Source organism: Antrostomus carolinensis, unplaced genomic scaffold (genome assembly GCF_000700745.2).
Source record: "Antrostomus carolinensis isolate BGI_N321 unplaced genomic scaffold, ASM70074v2 scaffold3396, whole genome shotgun sequence".
Lineage (NCBI taxonomy): Eukaryota > Metazoa > Chordata > Aves > Caprimulgiformes > Caprimulgidae > Antrostomus > Antrostomus carolinensis.
The window spans coordinates 4,903-23,762 of record NW_010320995.1 but is presented as its reverse complement, the minus strand read 5'-3'; the positions used below and the strand labels follow the sequence as shown (position 1 = coordinate 23,762).

At 49.1% G+C, this 18,860-nt stretch overlaps 1 protein-coding gene across 1 annotated transcript; it reads right to left on the bottom strand.

Moving 5' to 3' along the window:
- Nucleotides 1–406: 406 nt before the first annotated feature.
- On the bottom strand, nucleotides 407–17,138 carry LOC104519106 (ras-related protein Rab-40C; the record flags this gene model as incomplete). Its single annotated transcript, XM_010169749.2, has 6 exons — nucleotides 407–687; nucleotides 2,523–2,745; nucleotides 3,686–3,763; nucleotides 13,634–13,694; nucleotides 16,502–16,591; nucleotides 17,080–17,138. Coding segments are annotated over 6 exons (792 nt in total), but the record flags the coding sequence as incomplete, so codon positions are not given.
- Between the last annotated feature and the right edge of the window lie 1,722 nt (nucleotides 17,139–18,860).

Here is an 18,860-nt window from a genome sequence, read left to right as displayed (position 1 = left end):
GCACAGACTCTCCTTGCCTCCTCCCTTAAGCCTCTCAGTCTTCCATTAAATCCATTTCTCCACTGAGACTGGATGAGCTTTCCCCCCACACCCATCCCTTCCCCCCTCCCCAGCCTGGCAGCTGCTGAATTTTCCACCCCAGGCCGAGAGGCAAAGCCCAAAGCATTCTTGGAGGGTCACTTGGCAGAGTCCTCTCCCCGCCAGCGCCGCGAGATCCACCCGGCACCACGCTTCGTACGCGAAGCCAAAACGTGAGCACATTCCCAACGAGAGAAAATAAAAACCAAACCAACCAACCGAGGAACCGCGGCCCGTCCGGAAGGATCAGGCGTGAAGGGTGAAGTGCGCAAACAGCTGTACATCGGTGGGGGGTGTGGACACAGAAGCTCACGGCAGGTCCATCCTGCTAAGAGATCTTGCAGTTGTTGCGTGAGCAGTTCTGTGGGGGGCTCTGGGGCGGCCGGATTGATTTGGATCTCTTCAAGCTGTTCCCTTTGCTGCTGCTGCCACCCCCGCTGCTGGCCAAGGAGTAGGAGCGGCCGTGCATCATCACCGCGTTCATCCCGTTGGCCATCGAGAAGGATTTCAGGTGACTCTTGATGGTGACGGGCAATGGCAGCTTGTCGATGAGGTGGACTGGGGTGCAGGAAACGATGGCTCGGCAGCACAGGTCCTGTAAGCTGAACACTGGTGGGAGAAAAGACCAGACAGTCAAGGGCCAAGAGAGTTCCAGGGCTGCCTTCTCCCTACACCTGTTCCTCATGCTGCACACACAGTTCCTGCTCCTTTGAGGAGAGGAGCCAATAACGACTGTACAGGAGCCTTGAACGGGGAGCAGATTAACAGGACAAAAGCTTGGGAGACCCCAGGTGAGCTCTGCTGTTGGAGGTTAGTGCTCTGTGGGACACCAGCTTTGGTGTCATGTGGGGCTTCGGCACAGCCACCTCTCCTCCCTGCACAGCGCCCGGGGCAGGTAGTGCCTTGCTCATGTCCCTGCCAGGCACTTGGCTTCTCAGGCCATCATTTGGCAACCAGAAGGACATGCCTAAGGAAGGAGGCAAAAAGGTCAGCATGCCCTGGAGCAGGACAGTCTCACATGGGGACACTGTGGCCACAGGGCCAGCTCTCTGCAGCAACAGAGATCCGACCAAACCAGCAGATTCTGCCTTTTCAGGCTTCCCAGCGTCCTCTCAGCTCAGCGTACACCATGAGAGGCTGCTTTGGGAAGTCTGCTCAGAGGGCATCTCCCAGCAAGCAGCCACACGAGGGCACGATTTCACCTCCAGCTCTTCCCAAGCAGGGAGCCAGCAGTTCCAAGTCCTGCCTCTGGAAGAGGTTCAGGACAGGTCTGCAAACGCAGATCAGAATCACAGAATCCCAGAATTGCCTCGACTGGAAAAGCCCTTCAAGATCATCGAGTCCAATCATGAACCCAACACTGACCAGTCCCCTATGACTAACCCATGTCCCTCAGCACTATGTCTACACAACTCTTCAATCCCTCCAGGGATGGGGACTCCACCACTGCCCTGGGCAACCCCTTCCAATGCCTCAGAACCCTTTCAGCAAAGAAATTCTTCCTCACATCCCATCTCAACTGCCCTGGCCACAACTGGAGCCCATTTCCTCTTGTCCTGTCCCTTGCTCCTTGGTTGAACAGACCCACCCCCACCTCTCTCCACCCTCCTTTCAGGGAGTTGGACAGAGTGATAGGGTTCCTGCTGCCATCCCCACATGAGCTGGACACAGCAGCATGGCAGCCAGGTCAGGGGCAGGAGCCCTGGCAGATAATTTGGTGACTGAGGCTGGAGGATTCTCCCTCCCTCATGAGCAGGAGCTGAGGATATGGATGAAGGCAGGTCACCCCTGGAGCATGAATCTCCTGCTGCTCAGACTGCCAGTGGGGCACACAGCAACCTCCAGCCAGGAATGTGGGACCTCAGACTTTCCTTCAAACTCAAGAGGCTGAGATGTAACGCAGACTCTGCTCACAGTCTGCCACGCTGCAGCACACGTGCCTGGCTACACGGAATATCCCAGCCCAGTGCTGCGTGCCAACAGTCCCTTCAGCTCCTTGGGCTCATTTTGCCTCCACATCTCCCCAGAACAGGAGACACAGGCTCAGGCAGAGAGTAAAGGACAGAGATACTCACGCTTGGATGTATCCCACAGAACCCTGTGACTGAAGTACTTTCAAGTTGTGAGCTTAATCCCCCTCAGCCTCACCCATAGTGAGTGGAGAGGAGTAGGATGCCCCAGAGCAATTCAGATCCTAGACATGCCTGCCCTCTGGAGCTGCCCATCCCTCACTGCTGCCTGCTGGGTTCCCGTGCTAGTACAGGCAGATTCTCGTGGCTCAGATTCAGCTTGTCTGACCCCAGGCATTTCTCCATCTCAGGTGCTTTCAGATCCCACAATTACTAATCAACACACCTCCCACCTAGGCAGTCAGTCCTACCCTCTGTTTCAGCCCAGCCAGCTCTCATGCCTTCTCCACACGGAACATCTCCCTGACTACGAACCTCTGTTGGGTCTCCAGATCTTCTCCATGCCGTGCCGCATGAGGACAATACGGGATAACTCTGTGAAGGACTCGATGACGTTGAAGTTGCACAGGGGGCTGACCTCGAAAAACGTCATGCAGTTCTTCTCCGCGTAAGCCCGGGCCTGCTCCGTGGGCACCTGCCGCTTGAAGGCCAGGTGAAGCCTGTTTCCCACCAGGATCCGAGGAACACCTGGGGCATGCTTAAAAGAAAGAAAGAAAGGAAAACAAAATAATAATAAAAATAAATCATGGCTTGGCTTCAGTAAGGGCAGCCAAACCCAGGATTCTGCTTAGTTGCAATCGCAGTGAAGAGCAAAGAAATAGAAACTGCTCTGTGACCAAGAGGGACTGCCAAAATCAGAACTGCCTCGTGAGGAAGACTCAGTTATCCTCACTACAGTCCATTTTAGAGGGAATCACAGAATCACAGGATGTCAGGGATGGGAAGGGACCTCGAAAGATCATCCAGTCCAATCCCCCTGCCAGAGCAGGAACCTAAATGAGATCACACAGGAAGGCGTCCAGGCAGGTCTTGAATGTCTCCAGAGAAGGAGACTCCACACCCTCCCTGGGCAGCCTGTCCCAGGGCTCTGGCACCCTCACTGGAAAGAAGTTTCTTCTCAAGTTGAAGCAGAACCTCCTGTGTTCCAGCTCACACCCATTGCCCCTTGTCCTACCATTGGGCATCACTGAGAAGAGCCTGGCTCCATCCTCCTGACATTCGCCCTTTACATATTTATAAACATTAATGAGGTCACCCCTCAGTCTCCTCTTCTCCAAGCTAAAGAGCCCCAGCTCCCTCAGCCTTTCCTCAGCAGGGAGATGCTCCACTCCCTTCATCATCTTGGTGGCTCTGTGCTGGACTCTCTCCAGCAGTTCCCTGTCCTTCCTGAACTGTGGGGCCCAGAACTGGACACAGTATTCCAGATGTGGCCTTGCCTATTCCCAAGCTCTTTCCTAATACTCTGGCTTTATACAGAAGTAGAGGGCAGACACTCATCCCCTTGCTCTGCTTATGAGCAGACTGCCATCATCTCCTCTCTGTAGCAGAGCCAGTCTTGTCCCCAGATCAGAGGTGGCACCTCAGGCGATACCTCCCCAAATTTTTGACCACTGCACGTGTTCTTCCACCCAACTTACCTCATCTATTTCCTTTATCCATCGATCTATCCCATCGAATGACCAGCGATTAGTGATGTCATACACCAAGAGAATTCCCTGGTGGAAGAAAATCAGGAGCAATCAAGAAGTTTCATAGTAGGCAAACTGAAAGGGAGACACAGCTGAAGGACCACCTGCATATGCAGAAACCCAAAGGACAGAACATGGCTCCAGCTGCACTACTCGTGTGCTTGCTAGGGCAAAAACTGAGATCACACATCTGTACTAATTCAGTTCCAGACTATTAGGGAAGGTTTTACTCCTGTTTTGGCTTGAACATCTCCCAGATCTTTCCAAAGCAGCAGTCTCTATAAATGAGGAACTGTCTCGGTGACTGTGGATCTGGAGGAGCAAGGCTGTGTGAAACACACCCTCCTCCTGTCACAAATCTGATAAAAACTCACTGATGCAGAAACAGCCTTTTTCTTTTCCCCTTATGTGGAACAGCTGCATTTGGTGGTAGGACGGTAGCAGAAGATGACAAAGTTAATAAAGCACATCCATCCTCAGCATGTTCTTCTCCAGAACCTGTCTCGTTCTGTTCCTCAGCTGGCAGGGAAGAAGTGGAGTGATGCCAATAAGCAACACAGCATCTCTGCAGGACTAGAATCACGCTGGGCTTTGCTGAAGGCAGCCAACGTTGTCCATTGTCACTGCTGCACCGGCAGAGAACAAACACAGGACAGTGATGCTGGCAAACCCCAGAGGGTCAGATCAAAGGTCCTGTTGTAGGACCTTCCTCCTGCCCTTTCTTCTGGAAAAGAGGCACCTACTGCATCCCCAGACCCATATCCATCTTCCCTGAACACCACTCACATCCATGACTCCTGCCCAGTCACCTCTCCGGGTGCAGCACAATGATGCCAGCAACCAGGACAGGTCCAGCTCAAGGCAGGGAAGTCTGTGCCTGCAGCTGTGATGACATGGAGCAGCACCTCAGAGGGTCTTCACCCTCGCCCTGAGCCTGGCTAGCAGAACTCAGGACCACGACCAGACTGCTGGCCACCACTCAGGTCTGCAGCAACTCCTCCCAAGTGAGCTTTTCTTGAATCACAGTATTTCTGAGGACAGATCCAAGGAAAGTAGGCTACACACGGCCCTGCAGGCACACGAGTCAACATCAGCATCAGGAGCTGCCCCTCAGTGCCGGGTGGGCACACACAGCACTTAGAGAATTGTCTTAAGCAGCAGCCTCTCTGCGACTCGCCCGTTATTTTTCTGACTTGGTGTCACTCTCTTCTGTGCAATCAAGGACATTTCAAGTGACAACAGCCACTTCACAGTTACTTCACAGAATCGCAGTTGAAGATGCCCTGAAATGGGAACTGTGGAGGAACAGATGATCCCGCACTGTGAGAGGAGACAGCCCAGCTGGGAACGCAGCGCTGGATGAAAGGTAAAGCAGACTAAGCTAAGGGCAAACCAAACCAGCCCGAGCTAGACTCCAGGATAACAGCATTTAGCAGCAAGCTCAGCAGAACCAGTCTCCTGTGAATCAGGGGTATCCTCCAGGAACAGCCATCCCTACGGCAAGTCCCCAGCGCAAGCAAAAGAGATCTGAAGGTGGCAAAGGAAAGGCTCAGCTGGCGGCCCAGGAGATGCCGAGATACAGTGCAGTGAAGGAAGAGCTGCCACAGTGTCTAACATCTGTCCTGGTACAAGTCAGAGACCACCAAGCACCCTCATGTACCAAGGGAGTTGCTCCTTCATTCATGGAAATGGAAGATCTGCTACTCAGATGGGAAACACAAACGACCCAGCCCCCCTGAAACAGCCTCACAATATTGGCTGCTGCCAAAGCCCGTGAACTGGGAGAAGCCTGTACAGAAGCCATGGGTGTGATGTACCTCAAGCTTATGAAAAAAATAACCACCAGCATGAGATCTGGAGCACAGGGGAATGATAAACACCAGGGCATCCGAGCCACAAAGGCACCTGCCTCCTCCTCATAGAATCCCAGACTGGTCTGGGGGGGAAGGGACCTTAAAGCTCACCCAGTCCCAACCCCCCTGCCAGCAGCAGGGACACCTTCCACTAGACCAGGGTCCTTGAAGCCTCCTAATAAAGCCATGTCTTGAGCTTGCACTTGAAGCAGTGCCCCCACTTGGATGAGCAGCCTTTCTCCAAGCATGCTGGGTGTGCCTCAACATTGTTTGCCTTTCCCTCAAAGCTCTCAGAATAAGCAGCTCTCCCAAAGTCCCCCCTGCCCTTTTATCATTTTTAAAAGTCTTGGTCAGGACAATTCTGATTCTTGAGCTTTAGCCCCAACCTCACTGAGCAGCACTTCAACCCCAGACAGCCACTCTGCAGGCAAAGCCTGTTTGTTCTGTCCTCCTTGGCCCTCCAACGTCTACACCTCCGCGTTTGTACCAAAGGCTCAGATGTAGGAAAAGAAGTGGAGAGGGTACAAAAGGCAAGTCATGCGTGGTGGGTGGCTTTTCATGTTTGACAGCCCAACAGGAAGAGTGAGTCCTTCAAAGTTTGGGTTTGAGGTTGTTCTGAGGGACCTGACAATGAGATTTCACAACTGCAGAAGCATGTGTGTGGTGGAGGGAGCAGATGCATCTTCAGTTTCCTCCAAGGAAAGTCCAGGGCTTGTGTCTAGAGTCCATAATTTTTTGCAATGTCATTTCTAGAACAGTCAAAAAAACTCCATACTCCAAAAGAATTGGAGGTGGGTTTTGTTTTGGAGAGAAAAGAATCAGTTTCTCTTAGGTTTAGATAGAAAAAAAAAATAAGAAGGAAGTAATAATTTCCCATAATTAAAAAAATCCACAAAACCAAAGATTTTGGTTCTTTTCAAGAACCCAAATCAAGAAGTAACAGGATACAACACATTTTAAGAAAGAGAGAGACAGAGAGAGAGAGAGACAGACTCTGAGCTTCCTTTTCATTTGTGTTAATTTTTTTTTTACTTCAAGCTTCCAAGGCTGCATGTGTGAATGAGTAAGAGTCAGGAAATAACAAAGCAAAATGTTTGATGACCTCCTTCCAAGATAAACTGCCAGCAAGTTAAATAAAATCCATTTATTTTATTTCTGGATTGACAAGTTCCTTTAGCCAAGAGAAACAGACCCAAGACCTAGTTTGTGAAGACTGCTTCTACCAGAAATATGCTCTAGGAAGAGTTTTTAAGCTTGTTGGCAGTTGCAGCCTGGTTCTTCTTTAAATAGGAATAAGGATAAAACATCAGCAAAAAACAAAGCTCCAAGTTCTCAGGAGCAGGGTGGAAGGTCAAGACCATGGTATCTAAATGCAAGAGATGACACAGTGTCTGCCAGCTTACCCTCCAAGTCATAACACAGCTCCGTGCACGCACATGTAGAGTCAAGATTGTCTGGTAGAGCTTCCCAAAGGTCAGAAGAGACCAAGGCCAAGTTGTCCAATGCCTTGCTTCTGTCCCCATCCTCCCCAGCACGGGTATTAAGACCAGCTTTACTGAAACTCAACAGAAGATGGAGTAAGCAGTCTTAAAAACTTCTGGGCAGCTCATGGTGCTGCCAGATATCCTCGTAGTTCTTCCAAGCAGCGCTGGCATGCTCCAGACACCACGTTTCTAGAGCACACATCCCAAACAGACGTTGTCGTTACCATTTTCTCCCCTAGAAAGAACAGCACACAGACATGCACGCAGACAGGGAGCTGGCTCCACTTCTGCAGACAGTTCCAAGTAAGATCTGTTGGGTTTTTAATTTTTTCTAAAGAAAGTCTCCTCTGTAATAACGTGCACAGAATTTCAATTCACTCAACTAGACAAATGAACAGTTTCCCATTTGCAGCCTAAATTGTTCTCCAAGTGCCTAGATGGCTGTCAACACCATAATACCTCCACTCCTCTCCATTTTTAGTTTCACAAAGCACCTTTCTCAGTTACACACCCCAGTTCCCACAGCATGAAGTGAAAAGCTGCACCCTCAGGTCCTCAGATCAAGAATATTCTGGAGGCCTCACCAGCCATCCAACAGCTTTTCTTTTTTTCCTCCTCAACCTGCCTGCAGGTTTCTCTGTGAGGTGGAAGATGACTGGCCTCATCCCCAGACCTGTCTCGGTTCTTTTCACAATTGATTTTCAAAGTTCATTTCCACCCTGTTTTTGGTGCACGCTCCTGGGATTGGCACGACCCTACGCACACCAGCGACAGAAATTCCCACATGAGTACGATGTGTAGTGAACAAAGAACAGAGAGAGCATCTGTTATTGTATCCAGCAGCACATGTGGACACTCACTCTGCCAAAACCCAAACTTGTTTTCAGCTTACACAGACCTGCCCACATAACCAAAGAGGGAAAAAAAAAGCATCACCCCTGTCTCTTGCTGCGGGTTTATACCAGGCTTAGAAGCAATAAGCTTCCAAAGGTGAGAGAGAAGCAGCACACTCAGCCATCAGTGCAAAGCAGACTCCTTCAAAAAGGCTTCTCAGATGCTTTAGGAGCTGCATCTCCAGCCACTCACACAAGTGGGCAAGAACAGAGCCGGGGGGAGCAAGCGCTTGCACGGCTGCCAAAGACTTGAGCTCTGTGCCAGCAGATGACAGGGCGGCCAGGAAAGTGTCACCCGCTGGTATTCTCCTCCGATGGAAAAAAGCTGTTGCTGAAGAAGCCTGGAAGAGCCCCCCAGACTGGATTTCTCTGGCCCCCAGGATGAAATAAACCATAAACAAAAATTCAGTGCTGACGGCAACCAGAACACTTTGTCTCTCCTGCCTGCTCTTTCGGAGCTACGTTTGGTCACAGCTTTCCAGCTGGCACCTCAGACCTTGGCTCGTGGGCAACTACATCCTGCTGCCAAACCATTTCCCAACAGCATAACACATTTATTTATCACTGAGCTTTTGATAAACATTTTGGCAGGAAGGCTGGATTCTTCCAGCAGCTGGACAACCCCACTGAAATAACCTGAGGCAGGTAAGGTATTTGCAGCAACCAAGAAAGCCGTAAGGTAGAGCAGAGCCTACATCTCAGAGTCTGCTGAGCTGCCAAAAAAGCCACCACCTTCCTGCATACTAAGAAGCCCTGAACAGGATAAACAGCAGCTACTCAAATCACCTACCTAAGCAGAACTCAACAACAATGAATAATCATTCTGTCAGGGCTGCAGCTTTGTTGGAAGATGGGAGCATTTTTGAATGTTGATTATGGCTTCTTGTAGATGGTCTGAAACTGTTCATGGAGGACTTTCTGTATCACACTGCCTGGGAAGAGCTGGCAAGCCAGAAACAGTTTAAATCACTGGCACACGAGGACATCAGGAATGTTACCAGCACTGCTTCTTCCTTGCTAGATGAGCAGGCACCACCACAACCCTCTTTCTCCCCTCTGTGATGACTCTTGGGATAGGCTGCATTTGCTCACAGCAGCCCGAAGAGCCACAGCTGCACCCAGCAGTTGAGATCAACATACCAGCTCTGCTGCTGGTGTAATTTCAGACCTTGAAGCCAAGCAGAAAAAGTCAAAGAACAGAAGTCCAAGAGCAAAATGAAAGATTTCTGAAGCAACTTCAAGCGTCACTAAATGCCTTTCACCACATGCTACGCTGCAACAATTAATAGAAAAATCTTTCTGCACCACAGCAAGTTCCAGACTCCCTGAGTTTCTTCTGCAGGTCACAACCCAACTGGGTTTCCACCTCTACCCTCCCTTGGCCCTGCAGTCCCCATGAAGTGGCCTGCACACTGTCCCTGCCCCACCAGTGCCTAGAGGCCAGTGCTCTGCTATCCCAGACACAATTGCTCCTCTTTTGCCCCAAAGTGAGACCCTGAAGCCATGTGGCCAGGACCTGCAGGCCCAACAGACTCTAAGAGGGAAGGGATGATGAAAGCAGCTGCAACAGGAGAGTCAGGGAAACAAGAAGAGAAAAGGAAGGGGGTCCCAGGCACACCAGTACACCACAAGCCTCCACCCTGAGCCAAAGAGTTCATTGCACCCCTCATGGGATCAGAGCAGCACAGACAGATCTGTGATCCTTGCAGCAGATCCTGAGGCAAATGTGGCTGGTCCACCTCGGCTGAAAGAAGGGACTGGTCCTCATTTGAGGCCAGCTCCTCAAGGACAGTGAAGCTATTTTACTTCAGAAGTTTTCAAGAGGAAGAAGCTCCTACCAAACGTGAAAGCCACGTGGCTGTGTACCCAAGCAAGTGCTGTGGAGTCTACACTGGGGAAGGCACTGAGTGCCCAAGAAAAGTCCTTTCACTGGGTGGGACTGGCCTGAAGTCCAGACCAAGCCAAGCACGAGGGTATGCTGTGGGGGAAAGGAAAACTCCTGAGAAGCTCTGCTCCCTATTTGGAAACTGCTTTTCCTCTTTGCAACCTCTCCAGGGTTTACTTCAGAAGATTCAATTCTTGAGACACAATAAGGTGCGTGTGGGAAAATGAGGTGTGCATCCCTCACCTGAAGGCACTTTTCATAGCAAGCATTCTCTTAAGCATTGGCTCTTCAGATAGACTCACGCTGTCCTCAGTCACCCCAGTAAGGGCTGCCAGGCTGCTGGGGCCACCAGCCTCCTGCTCTCACAGCCAACCCATCAAAGTCGTCTTGGGAAACTCAATCTTTAAGCTCCACTAACGGGAAGCTCAGTTCAGTCTCACTCCTCTATCCAGTGAGAACCTCCTGCTCATTTTCAGTGTGCAGGTGCTTGTGGCCAGTTTATAACAAGCCGTTCTTGTACAAATATCACACTGCACTTCAAACAGAGCTTTCCCCACTCTGGTGTCTCTCTTCTTGGCTGTATTTATTCTTCCTGAGCTTTTGGCTTATTAGGTTAAAAAAAGCTGTTTCTTTTTCCTCCAACTGGATTTCCATCGGAGTTCCTACAGCAGAAGTCTTGAAGTGTGATGATACCAAGAGAGGAGAGCAGACAGCCGAAGCAAAGCAGTCAGTACAGCACGCAGCATTAAATACATCTTGAAGAAATAAGAGAACTTGGAAGCATTTTATCTCTTTTCCTCTGAGATGACACTGAGTTCAGTTGTCTTTACGCTAAGGCTATGCCAGAAGAAGTTAGCTTCTGCATACTGAAAATAACTGGAGGTGTTGAAGCCCATTCCTGCAGTCACACAGGCATTTGTTATTCAAAACAAACAGTCCTCTTGCTTTGGTTAACCATTAAGAGTTTAAATTGAGATACTTTCCTCTTCCATTGAAAGAGGTGGTGAGTTCTTGAAGAGGAGACAGGACCTCTACCCCTGCTCATGCAGGAATATCGCTGTATTGCCACTTGGCAGCCAAGCACCCGGGGCTGAAACCGATCTAAGTTTCACTCCAAGCCACCTGGAGAAGACTGTACAAGGACTCCAGTCATCCAGAGGCACCCACCTTTCACTGTGCTCATCTCAACACCTTCAGAGGGCAGTGGAGATCCTTCACTTGAGAACCACCCCTCCTCCTGCTGGGCAGACTTGCTCTTTAGGGCTGTTTTCTTGGTTTTGAGGGTTGACTATTTTGGCAGCTCAGGACTGAGGCATCACAAAGGTACTTTGGAAAAGGCATTTGTGGCACAAGCAGAATGCAGGCTTTGAGATAAAGGTGGAAGCTACACCTTGCTGTACAAGTAAGCTCTGTAGCCCAGCATTCAGCAATAAAGCATGCACATTAAAGGTCCCTCCGCCTGGCTGACGAGGTTTATTGTGAACACCTCTCAGACAGACTCCTTGGGAGGGGTAAGCAGATATGATGGATGAGGCAAGCCTTGCAGATGTTCAGGTGAGAGTTCCTAAAGCAATACTGACAAATACAGCAGAAGGGCAAGACAGAATCACAGAATTATTAAGGTTGGAAAAGACCTCTAAGAGCATCCAGTCCAACCATCAGCTCATCACCACCATGCCCCCTAAACCATAGCTCTGAGTGCTGCATCTACACATTTCCTGAACACCTCCAGGCATGGTGACTCCACCACTTCCCTGGGCAGCCTGTTCCAATGTCTGACCACTCTTTCGGAGAAGAATTTTTTACTAATATCCAACCTGAACCTTCCCTGGTGTAACTTGAGGCCGTCACCTCTCGTCCTATCAAAGACGTTGCCTCCAAAGCAAAGAGGGTCAAGAACTTCATTTTGAGAAAGGAAGATAAAAGCAATTTTCAGTTTCAAACTCAAGGTCAGCCAGATACACGACACCTTACAGCACCCGATGTCAAACACAGTGTCAGGGAGAACAGGCTGCAGGAACCCCAGGGATGCACTGTGCAAACACCTTACAGCTCCACGGCAGCTTCCAGACAGACGTGTACTTCTCCATCCAGTTCAAGTATTCTCAGCACTCCTGATTTCACCTCTCCCGTCTGCCCCAGTTTGCTGAACGGCGGCAGCAGCTACGAGTTGTGGCATGTGGGTGCAGGATCTCCCTGTGGAGACACAGCACTGGCTCCCAGGTGCTCAAAGTCTACACGAAAGTTAGAAAGTCTTCTGTACAGCTGTTTGGAAAAGCAGGTCATGCTGCAGACAGGGGTAGAAGATCTCAAACTCTATTTCTGGACACGTTAGTGAGGAAGCCTGCTGCTTTCCATTCCCAGTTTGATTTGGGCGTCTGACACAGCATGTGTTAGAAAAAGACTGACCAAAGCTATGGTGATGTGGTCACCAGAAAACCACACTGACCAATGCTGTTTATAACTGGTAAGGGAAGTGACACAGTCTCAAGTCCACAGGTTATACTGAGACTGGAGCTCTAGATTTTGCTGAGATGTAGTAAAGGCAGAGGGAAGCTTAAAGATAAACTCACACATGGGAGTGAGCATGTGAACGGGAGATCCCATGCTCTCCCACTGCAGAAGGCACGCTCCAACACTCCTGGTCTTGCACTTCTGCAAGCACCAGGAAATTGGCCTCTGCTTCAAAGGAGCTGCCTCAAAGCCATCCACACCACCAGAGATGTGCTCAAACAAGAATAAACGAGACACCGGAGGAGATACCAACAGCACTCTCATGTCTACAGCACAAGTGAATGTGCAGGAAGTCTGAGAGAGAAAGAGAACACGACAGATTTTGCCAGTTAGCAAAGCAAAGGTCTACAGCTACCAGGAGCAAAGAGCCACGAGCAATAGTGGTAAGAGCTTGAATAAAAATGGCAAAGTTTCCCAGAGGCAGGGAAGCTGCCAGGATCCTGGCACAGCCAGGAGGTTGATATACAGCTTCCGACTCAGTGCCCAGGAGAGGAGGAATTTTCTGCAAAGTTTTCCAATTCTGAAGCAAAAGGGATAACGCAGTAGTTCATTTAACTGAGGAAGACTATCCTGGAGGGACCCTGTCAGGTTACTGAAAGGATGACAATAAAGCTGTAAGAAAGCACAGTTAACTAACAGCAATTTTCCAGAGGACCACCAGATTTTTCTGCTGTTCAGCATCTAGATGCTATTCTGGAGCAGGGCCCCAAGGAGAAACTCAACATGTAATGCTCTGTCTCGTGTTTTAAGGAATGCACTTTATGATCCAATTCAGCTGCTTTAGTTTCAAATCTGCATCAAATATGCAAGCAGAAGCCACCCTATTTTTGGAACTGACTTGAAGGCAACACAGACTGGAAGAATTCCATTGGGAAAGCCAGTGTCATATTTAAACAAATGTGACAAACGTCAGAAACTACGAGCTCCCACATTAAAGCTGAGGCAGATCTAGAGCTAGAACTGCCTTGTCCTCTGTAACCCCATCTTCTCAGCCCTTCTTTAGAAACTAACACTGAATATAGTCTGTAACAGACCTTTTCTGTAGCAGCCAAGGGAAGTCTGTCATTCACTCCTCTCTCTCCCACCATTTCATAAAAACAGAAACCAGACAGCAAGTGACATGCAGTGCCTCTTGGCATTTGCACAGATCCCATCCATTTGATGCTCGATGGGTTCCTCTTCAGAGCTCTTTACTACAGCATGGAAGATTTTTACAGCCTAAAGGAGAAGCAAGTGTGCCCCATCTGAGCACTGAGAGCAGCACTTACCTGGGCTCCTCTAGAGTAGGATCTAAAAATGGTGCAAAATCTTCCTTGCCCTGATGTGTCCCTGCAACAAAGAAAAGTTACAGCTATGAAGTTTGGAGAATTGAATCCCATACTGTGCATCTCCTATTGGATCTAAAAAAAAAACTAATAAAAAAAAAAGTGTTGATCTTGTCAGATCTTTAGAACACGTGTGGTACACAAACTGCTCTGCATGGTGGTTTTTGGGAAGAATCAGTGGGTGCATCACCACCTTTGGTTACAGTCAGACACACTCCAGAGCACCTTGCTGTCATCGTGCTTCCCAAAGAGAAGGTACAAACCAAAGCCACTCAGCTCCAGCACCACCTTATCATGTACGAGGATATATATGTCATTTCAGTTCCTTGGGCAAAGGATTTTCTCTCTAGTTCCCTGCAGTCCATGGGATTCAAAGTCAGAGTGAGACTGCAGACCCCTCCGAGTCATGAAGAGCTGCCTATCATAAAATGAACACACCCACTCAGGACAGGAGAAATTGTCTTGCACTGTAGGGGCTACAAAGATGATTAAGGGGCTAGAGCATCTTTCTTACGAGGAAAGACTGAGAGAGCTGGGACTGTTCAGCCTGGAGAAGAGTTTTGATTTCTGCTAAAGTGAGGTAGGCTGCCATGTTCCCAAGTCCTTTTCCCCCCTTAGAAAGGAAGATTCCTTGTGAAACCAGTGTACTTTGCTGATGAGCCTATGGTGAGAGAGGAACTGGGGACTAATTTACCTCCCTTTTGACTCACCTGCTGCATAGAAGCTAGTCTTTGTTTTTTTCCTAGTTGAACTAGCTGCCAGGGATATTAGGCTTACGTCAGTTTTCTCGTTCAAATCATTACTGTTGTAGGGAACCTGCTTTGGCAGGCGGGTTGGGCTGGATGATCTCCTGAGGTCCCTTCCAACCCCACCAGTCTGGGATTCTGTATAGTTTTGCTTTTTTTATCAAACATGTTTTAACCAAAAATGAAAGGAAGTATCTTTATACCCAGATCTCTGACAGACCTGGTCGATCACACCCTACAGAGAGCTCAGGAACTCCCACTGTGACAATAAGGGGCTATTCAGTCACTATCATTTCTCTTGACGTGGCATAAATAAGTTTGACTACATCACCAGCACCTCTCAGTGCCAGTGGGAACACCCGGGACAGCAAACCAGAGCCCAGCACGCTGATTTAACCAGGATATACTGAAATCAGTCAGGGTGATCACAGCCATGTCATGATGTTCGTCAGATCTATTCACTAGGCCAGGATTAGATACATTAATGACCACTGAGAAGCCTGATGAACCCCTCAGCTCCAGATTTGTACCAGCTACATGAAAAAGGCACTGACCTCAAGCTCACAACAGTCATTCTTTCAGATCTAAAGCTCTCCAGGATCGTATTATCGGTCCTGGACATCACACAGTCTATGCTTACATCTCCTTCTCCCCTGACAATCAAATATTGGGTTGCATGAGGAAAGCAATGGTAAAAGATTACACTGAGGCATCATCAACCAACACTATCAGCTTCTCAGGTCCTGTGCTGGTTCTTCAGCTCAAGAATTACAGCATAAAGAGAAGAGCTTCAAGAGGGAAGCAGTAAGTAACGACACACTTGGGGCTGAAATGTTTAAAAAAAGACATCTTACAAGAGAGACAAAAGAATATAAGCGGCACATATAAACATTCAAGCTGGAAGAGATGAATTAGCTGCTTCTGCTGTCTTGTAAGAAAAATGAGGACATTCAGCTTCAAAGAGCAGGGGTTTAATTAAACCATGAAACTAGATGCTGCCAGAGTCAGTAGCTGAGGCTGAGAACGTGGCATTCCCTCCTATCAAACATTCACACAGATTACTGATGCTCCTGTTACTCGATACAAGTGTTGGTAGAGGGGCTCTAACTTCATGTTTTAGTGCCTGTGTCATTCCCTACTAGATCCAGGAGAACCCAGAACAGGGGCAGGCTACCTATCCTGCCTCTTTATTGCTCTGTCAGCCTCTCAGCAGGTTAAACTTCAGGTAAAACTGGGCCAGATGGACTCCAGTTCTCCTTCCAGTGCTGGCAGATAAGGCAGGGGTCACCCCTCGCATGCAACATTCTCCCACCTCCATCCAGTGTCAGGTCACTCCAGTAAGTCCTGCTCTCCAGGGCTTTACCATCCTCTGACACTAACTGTGAGGTTATTCGCTGTTCTTGTTTCCATTTTCTACTCAAGTCATTGAGAAATATCCAGGTTTCTGTAGGGACTAAGGGCTTCACCCATTTTTTTCTCCTCCTTTCCTATTCTCTTGTCTATATTACTCATCCAAGGATTTCAGGAAAATCCAGTATTGCTTCCAAAGTAGTACTGTTCCCAGAGTGACTGAGAGCTGTATGGGAACACGCTCAGGTATGAAGGGGAAAGACTATTCCATAAAGAACAGGACACTGTTTGTGCTGTTCCTTCACAGAATCACAGGATGTCAGGGATCGGAAGGGACCTCGGAAGATCATCCAGTCCAACCCCCCTGCCAGAGCAGGAACCTAAATGAGAGCACACAGGAAGGCGTCCAGGTGGGTTTTGAATGTCTCCAGAGAAGGAGACTCCACACCCTCCCTGGGCAGCCTGTCCCAGGGCTCTGGCACCCTCACTGGAAAGAAGTTTCTTCTCAAGTTTAAGCGGAAGTTTCTTCTGAAGTTTCAATGGAAAGAGGTCTGGCTTGCTTGAGTAACTCACTGGTAAGAACAGCTAGTAAGCCTCACCACACGCCTGGGGATGCTCTGCACTCCCCACAGCTCGGTATAGCATCCCACCAGCAGCACTACAGCCCCTGTCGCCGCTCCTGCGCTCGCAGCCAAAGCAGCTCAGAAACACTCACCAGAGTTCCAGCTTGACCCTTCTGCCGTCCAACAAGATAGTAGTGGTCTTGTAGTCAATTCCTGAAAGGAAACCAAAAAGAAGTTCAGCAAACACTGAGTAGGTCTTCAGAGATGGACGAGAAACCTGCTCTGCCCACCCAGATCTCCCACTCCATGTGTACAGAGAACGATGTTTTCTCCCTCCTGCTGTACTGTGTGTTTGTGGAGAGCTACGGAGCCTTGACAGAAACAGACCTCTGCTTCAAGGCAAAGACTACTCCTGTGGAGCTCTCACCCTCCTCCCTAAAAATATAGTTAACCCTTAGATTGCTTCTTCCTTCTCCATTGTTGGACAAAATCTGTTAGGACTCAAGCTGTAGGAGATCTGGTGGTCTGTAGCATTATCCCAAGTGGCAGCATTAAGTTACAGAGTTTTGGGGGGTGAGCCAGAGAGATGAACAATTTAGAAGCTAAGTCAGCCACCCTCTCTCAAACATCATTGCCTGAAGTATTCAAAGGACATTTTGGGAGGTGGGTGATGCCAAAGGCCTGTCTGGAGAATGCTGTTTCTTCTTCTGAGCAGCTCTCAGGTGTGCATCATCCAGGGTCAGATAAGGCAGAAAGCACTTGCCCTTTATGGCAGCACGGACAACTGCTCTGCACAGAGCCACGGCAGCAGGAGTCCCTCCAGACCACCACACTGGGCTGTGCTGACAAGAGACTTGCTCACGTGAAGGTACCCAGCATCTTCAGATACACAAAGAGTTTGTAAGAACTGGGAGCTTGTCTCACATTCAGAGAGAGAAGTTTAAAACCAGGACAACTCCACTTGCAAGCAACACGTCCAAAACGAGCAGAACACGCCGCTCCCCGTGGCCGCGGGCACAGGAGGGAAGAGGCACGACTGCACCTCCCACCTCCTTCCCTAAAGCCGGGGCTCCAGGAGCACCAGGTGCCCAGGGAAAGCAGCTTCTCCACAAGCTAATAAGCTTCAAGTGTATTGAAGCTGTTTAAACAAAGCACTGTGCACCATCACTGCACACCCACCAAAGCATAAACTAATTTACAAGCGTCTTTAATCAAGCAGAGTCGCTTCACTCCCATTAGATCTACTTTATTTTTTTTCTTCTTGACGATAGATATCAAACTTTGAATCCATATTAAAAACCCACCGTTGTGTCATGACCTGTATTTCCCTTTTCCTGCAAGAGAATAATGCCCTGATAACCAAACAGACAAGTCTGTCAATAAAACAAATGGATTTTTCTGAGTCATCAGCAGGAGCTCCCTGTTAGCGAAAAACAAATTAGATTTCAGCCTTCACAGGGTGCTATAAAAAGCAATAAAGATAATTATCTTAAATTCCAACCATTTCATGTGCTTTATCACAGAAAATAGACAGTTTACATTTTATCTTCCTCCAGAGACAAGTGAATGATCTGTATTTATTTCCAGGCGGATATAAACCTCCCTTGTCCCCAGGGATGGTAAGCAGCAGTGGGAGCAAGCCTGCTCCGTAAGCAGCAGGGAGCATCCAGACATCTCCCCCTCCCAGATCCTGAACCAGCATCATCCCCTGGCACAGGCTGAGAGGCCATTAGGGAAGGGGCTAATTAAGCCCCATTACAGATGCAAAATCCCCATTTCTTGTTAGGCACAAGAGCTCCCTGCAGGCAGCAAGTCCTCAGCATCCTCTGTAGCAGTTGCATGAAGGCACCAAGGAGAGGAACAGGGACAGTTTTCAGGGCACGCTTCCAAAAGGCCATTTTTGGAGGCCACGCGCTTCCAAAAATGCCACTGCTGGAGTAAAAGGAATCACTCTACTGTCGGCTTTTAAAAGTGAGAGAGGTTCAGCTGGAGTGGAAAGAGAAGAAAATTCGTTACTGGAAACACCAAACACACAAACCCAGAAATGCCCCCATTAGGCTCCACGCTCACGAAGTGCCCAGCTGACATCCCCAACAGGGGGAACACAGGTTCCCTCTCACAAATATACATGAGCTGGTCACCAGAGCAATGCTTTAATACCCATTTCATAGAATCATAGAATTGTTTGGTTGGAAAAGACCTTTGAGATAGTCGAGTCCAACTGTACCTGTCCACTACTGAACCAGATCTCTGAGCACCTCATCTACCCGGCTTTTAAATCCCTCCAGGGATGGGGACTCCACCACTGCCCTGGGCAACCCCTTCCAATGCCTCAGAACCCTTTCAGCAAAGAAATTCTTCCTCACATCCCATCTCAACTGCCCTGGCCACAACTGGAGCCCATTTCCTCTTGTCCTGTCACTTGGGCCTTGGTTGAACAGACCCACCCCCACCTCTCTCCACCCTCCTCCAAGGGACTTGCACAGAGCCCCAAGGTCTCCCCTCAGCCTC